The 6,000-nt window shown below is 49.1% G+C and overlaps 1 protein-coding gene across 5 annotated transcripts in view; it reads right to left on the bottom strand.

Moving 5' to 3' along the window:
- Window positions 1–111: 111 nt before the first annotated feature.
- Window positions 112–6,000, bottom strand: part of CTU2 (cytosolic thiouridylase subunit 2) — a 37,701-nt gene continuing 31,812 nt past the window's right edge. For all 5 annotated transcript variants that reach the window (XM_063945524.1, XM_063945522.1, XM_063945521.1 and 2 more), the window contains one exon: window positions 112–404. In XM_063945524.1, coding sequence (XP_063801594.1) covers window positions 344–404 — 61 coding nt within the window. In that variant the 3' untranslated portion in view covers window positions 112–343. The remainder of the gene's footprint in view (window positions 405–6,000) is intronic.

The raw sequence follows: 6,000 nt of genomic DNA, 5'->3' as shown, positions 1-6,000 counted from the left end.
TGTAAGAAGCTATAAACCAGCCTGCACATACGGGACAGCTATAGCCACTGCTGTGCGATACGCTATACATTAGTTCTTCTCAGAGTTCCCTTAAGAAGACGTTAATGAAGATTTCCATTATAAAATCCACTTTATTGGTAGATAAAAAGTTACTCTCTGTTTTATAAATACATTTCCAGTTTAAGAAAAAATAAAATGTAATAAAACACTTTGGATGGCATGGCAGAGTAATACAGATTCCGCTATATGCGTGCGATATAAGGTTCACCGAATCTTCATCCAGCCAAGGTCTTCTTTATCTGGTCACATCACACTTTCTGGTCTGGGATTAATTATGATGGCTTCAAATATCATCAGAATCTTCATCAATCAGAAATTCCTGTATCTCTTTCCTCATCTCCAACCTAATTATGTGTGGGGGTGTTGGAGAAGAGAAGGAAAACGTTAATGAAATAAATTGTATATGGAATACAGCTTTGAAACAGATTATTGGTGACAGGTCCAATCCCTTGATAAGACTGTAGAGGGAAATGCTTTGTGAAAGGTTCCTATTAATGACCGCACATTGTATGGTGTTCCAGGAACACATTCAAAATAAAGAGAATGAAAAGCAAACCAAATTAGGGATGGCTGTAAATGTAGGCATCTACCTGTGCATGCCTGTCATCTTCCAACTAAACCCACAACCCCCCATACGTGTCTAAACTGAAAGGGATCTTGAACTTGGGCCGAGGAGAAGGATGATGGGGGTCATTCTGACCCGATCGCACGCTGCAGTTTTTCGCGCAGGCGCATTGCCGCCCTTTGCTGCGATCGTCTCTGCCTGATTGACAGGCAGAGGCGGTCGATGGGCGGGAGGGGGCAAAACGGCGGCGTTTGGCTGCCGTTTCGTGGGTGCGGTCCGGCCAACGCAGGCGTGGCCGGACCGTGCTGGGAGTGGCCCGCAGCGGCTGCGTGACGTCACACGCAGCCGCTGCGGGCCGGGGAGCGATGAGTAGCTCCCGGCCAGCACGCTAAAGCTGCGCTGGCCGGGAGCTACTCTTGAAGTGCAAAGGCATCGCCGCTGTGTGATGCCTTTGCACTTCAGCGGGGAGGGGGCGGCGCTGACATGCGGGGCGGACTAGCCCTGTGCTGGGCGGCCCCCCCCCCCCCCCCCCACTAGTCTGAGTTCATGATCGTAGCTGTGCTAAATTTAGCACAGCTGTGATCAACTCTGAATGACCCCCGATATTCCCTCATGTCCAGATGCGGACAGGGAGTGGAAGAAAATCTAGAGCGAGCGGTCTAACTGGCACTAAATATTCAGGACAGCAGGGAATCTAATATTCCCGGCAGTTAGCCGTTTAAAAGAAAATGTGTTACCGTCCCCTCTGTTACAGGACCTTTATGTGCCAACCCTGGGGCTAATGCAGACCTGATCGCTAGACTGCATTTTCATACAGCGGACGATCAGGTCTAAACTGCGCATGCACCGCAATCTGCAGGCCTGTCGCACGGATACAAAGCGGATCGCCACTCCATGATGGGTTTGTGCCAAGGATCCATTTGCACGGGCGTTCGCAAGGAGATTGACAGGGGAAAGCGTTTGTGGGTTGCAACTGACCGTTTCCTGGGAGCGTTTAGAAAAACTCAGGCGTGTCCAAGCGTTTGCAGGGTGGGTGTCCGATGTAAATTCCGATCCTGAACAGGCTGAAGTGTAAGTCCTGGGCAGTGCAGAGACTGCACAAAATCTGTTTGTACAGTTCTGCTACACATGCGTTTGCACAGCTAACATACACCCCCCTGTAGGCGGTGACTATCTGTTCGCAGCAGTGCAAAAAAATAAGATTTTACTTACCGATAAATCTATTTCTCGGAGTCCGTAGTGGATGCTGGGGTTCCTGAAAGGACCATGGGGAATAGCGGCTCCGCAGGAGACAGGGCACAAAAAGTAAAGCTTTCCGATCAGGTGGTGTGCACTGGCTCCTCCCCCTATGACCCTCCTCCAGACTCCAGTTAGGTACTGTGCCCGGACGAGCGTACACAATAAGGGAGGATTTTGAATCCCGGGTAAGACTCATACCAGCCACACCAATCACACCGTACAACTTGTGATCTAAACCCAGTTAACAGTATGATAACAGCGGAGCCTCTGAAAGATGGCTTCCTTTAACAATAACCCGAATTAGTTAACAATAACTATGTACAACTTATGCAGATAATCCGCACTTGGGATGGGCGCCCAGCATCCACTACGGACTCCGAGAAATAGATTTATCGGTAAGTAAAATCTTATTTTCTCTATCGTCCTAGTGGATGCTGGGGTTCCTGAAAGGACCATGGGGATTATACCAAAGCTCCCAAACGGGCGGGAGAGTGCGGATGACTCTGCAGCACCGAATGAGAGAACTCCAGGTCCTCCTTAGCCAGAGTATCAAATTTGTAAAATTTTACAAACGTGTTCTCCCCTGACCACGTAGCTGCTCGGCAAAGTTGTAATGCCGAGACCCCTCGGGCAGCCGCCCAAGATGAGCCCACCTTCCTTGTGGAGTGGGCCTTTACAGATTTAGGCTGTGGCAAGCCTGCCACAGAATGTGCAAGTTGGATTGTGCTACAGATCCAACGAGCAATCGTCTGCTTAGACGCAGGAGCACCCATCTTGTTGGGTGCATACAATATAAACAACGAGTCAGATTTTCTGACTCCAGCTGTCCTTGCCATATATATTTTTAATGCTCTGACAACGTCCAGTAACTTGGAGTCCTCCAAGTCACTTGTAGCCGCAGGCACTACAATAGGCTGGTTCAGATGAAATGCTGACACCACCTTAGGGAGAAAATGCGGACGAGTTCGCAGTTCTGCCCTGTCCGAATGGAAAATCAGATATGGGCTTTTGTAAGATAAAGCTGCCAATTCTGACACTCTCCTGGCAGAAGCCAGGGCTAGAAGCATGGTCACTTTCCATGTGAGATATTTCAAATCCACCTTTTTTAGTGGTTCAAACCAATGAGATTTTAGGAAGTCCAAAACCACATTTAGATCCCACGGTGCCACTGGAGGCACCACAGGAGGCTGTATATGCAGCACTCCCTTAACAAAGGTCTGGACTTCAGGGACTGAAGCCAATTCTTTTTGAAAGAAAATCGACAGGGCCGAAATTTGAACCTTAATAGATCCCAATTTGAGACCCATTGACAATCCTGATTGCAGGAAATGTAGGAATCGACCCAGTTGAAATTCCTCCGTCGGAGCACTCCGATCTTCGCACCACGCAACATATTTTCGCCAAATTCGGTGATAATGTTGCACGGTTACTTCCTTCCTTGCTTTAATCAAAGTAGGAATGACTTCTTCCGGCATGCCTCTTTCCTTTAGGATCCGGCGTTCAACCGCCATGCCGTCAAACGCAGCCGCGGTAAGTCTTGAAACAGACAGGGACCCTGCTGAAGCAAGTCTCTCCTTAGAGGTAGAGGCCACGGATCTTCCGTGATCATCTCTTGAAGTTCCGGGTACCAAGTCCTCCTTGGCCAATCCGGAACCACTAGTATCGTTCTTACGCCTCTTTGCCGTATAATTCTCAATACTTTTGGTATGAGAGGCAGAGGAGGAAACACATACACCGACTGGTACACCCAAGGCGTTACCAGCGCGTCCACAGCTATTGCCTGCGGATCTCTTGACCTGGCGCAATACCTGTCCAGTTTTTTGTTGAGGCGAGACGCCATCATGTCCACCATTGGTCTTTCCCAACGGGTTACCAGCATGTGGAAGACTTCTGGATGAAGTCCCCACTCTCCCGGGTGAAGATCGTGTCTGCTGAGGAAGTCTGCTTCCCAGTTGTCCACTCCCGGGATGAACACTGCTGACAGTGCTATCACATGATTCTCTGCCCAGCGAAGAATCCTTGCAGCTTCTGCCATTGCCCTCCTGCTTCTTGTGCCGCCCTGTCTGTTCACATGGGCGACTGCCGTGATGTTGTCCGACTGGATCAATACCGGTTTTCCCTGAAGCAGAGGTTCTGCCTGGTTTAGAGCATTGTATATTGCTCTTAGTTCCAGAATGTTTATGTGAAGAGACGTTTCCAGGCTCGTCCATACTCCCTGGAAGTTTCTTCCTTGTGTGACTGCTCCCCAGCCTCTCAGGCTGGCGTCCGTGGTCACCAGGATCCAATCCTGTATGCCGAATCTGCGGCCCTCCAATAGATGAGCACTCTGCAACCACCACAGAAGAGACACCCTTGTCCTTGGAGACAGGGTTATCCGTAGGTGCATCTGAAGATGCGACCCTGACCATTTGTCCAACAGATCCCTTTGGAAAATTCTTGCGTGGAATCTGCCGAATGGAATCGCTTCGTAAGAAGCCACCATTTTTCCCAGGACTCTTGTGCATTGATGTACAGACACCTTTCCTGGTTTTAGGAGGTTCCTGACAAGCTCGGATAACTCCTTGGCTTTTTCCTCCGGGAGAAAAACCTTTTTCTGAACCGTGTCCAGAATCATCCCTAGGAACAGCAGACGAGTTGTCGGCATTAACTGGGATTTTGGAATATTCAGAATCCACCCGTGCTGTTTTAGCACTTCTTGAGACAGTGCTAATCCCATCTCTAGCTGTTCTCTGGACCTCGCCCTTATTAGGAGATCGTCCAAGTATGGGATAATTAATACGCCTTTTCTTCGAAGAAGAATCATCATCTCGGCCATTACCTTTGTAAAGATCCGAGGTGCCGTGGACAATCCGAACGGCAGCGTCTGAAACTGATAGTGACAGTTTTGTACAACGAACCTGAGGTACCCCTGGTGTGAGGGGTAAATTGGAACGTGGAGATACGCATCCTTGATGTCCAAGGATACCATAAAGTTCCCCTCTTCCAGGTTCGCTATCACTGCTCTGAGTGACTCCATTTTGAACTTGAACTTCTTTATGTACAGGTTCAAGGACTTCAGATTTAGAATAGGCCTTACCGAGCCATCCGGCTTCGGTACCACAAAAAGAGTGGAATAATACCCCTTCCCTTGTTGCAGAAGAGGTACCTTGACTATCACCTGCTGAGAGTACAGCTTGTGAATGGCTTCCAACACCGTCTCCCTTTCGGAGGGGGACGTTGGTAAAGCAGACCTCAGGAAACGGCGAGGTGGATCTGTCTCTAATTCCAACCTGTATCCCTGAGATATTATCTGCAGGATCCAGGGATCTACTTGCGAGTGAGCCCACTGCGCGCTGTAATTTTTGAGACGACCGCCCACCGTCCCCGAGTCCGCTTGAGAAGCCCCAGCGTCATGCTGAGGCTTTTGTAGAAGCCGGGGAGGGCTTCTGATCCTGGGAAGGAGCTGCGTGTTGCTGTCTCTTCCCTCGACCTTTGCCTCGTAGCAAATATGAATAGCCCTTTGCTCTCTTATTTTTAAAGGAACGAAAGGGCTGCGGTTGAAAAGTCGGTGCCTTTTTCTGTTGGGGAGTGACTTGAGGTAGAAAGGTGGATTTCCCGGCTGTAGCCGTGGCCACCAAATCTGATAGACCGACTCCAAATAACTCCTCCCCCTTATACGGCAAAACTTCCATATGCCGTTTTGAATCCGCATCGCCTGTCCACTGTCGCGTCCATAAAGCTCTTCTGGCCGAAATGGACATAGCACTTACCCGTGATGCCAGTGTGCATATATCCCTCTGTGCATCACGCATATAAAGAAATGCATCCTTTATTTGTTCTAACGACAGTAGAATATTGTCCCTGTCCAGGGTATCAATATTTTCAATCAGGGATTCTGACCAAACTACCCCCGCACTGCCCATCCAGGCAGTTGCTACAGCTGGTCGTAGTATAACACCTGCATGTGTGTATATACTTTTTTGGATATTTTCCATCCTCCTATCTGATGGATCTTTAAGTGCGGCCGTCTCAGGAGAGGGTAACGCCACTTGTTTAGATAAGCGTGTTAGCGCCTTGTCCACCCTAGGAGGTGTTTCCCAGCGCTCCCTAACCTCTGGCGGGAAAGGGTATAATGCCAATAATTTCTTTGAAATTAT

Source organism: Pseudophryne corroboree, chromosome 11 (assembly GCF_028390025.1).
Source record: "Pseudophryne corroboree isolate aPseCor3 chromosome 11, aPseCor3.hap2, whole genome shotgun sequence".
In the NCBI taxonomy this organism is placed as follows: Eukaryota; Metazoa; Chordata; class Amphibia; order Anura; family Myobatrachidae; genus Pseudophryne; species Pseudophryne corroboree.
This window is presented reverse-complemented; position numbering and strand designations above follow the sequence as displayed.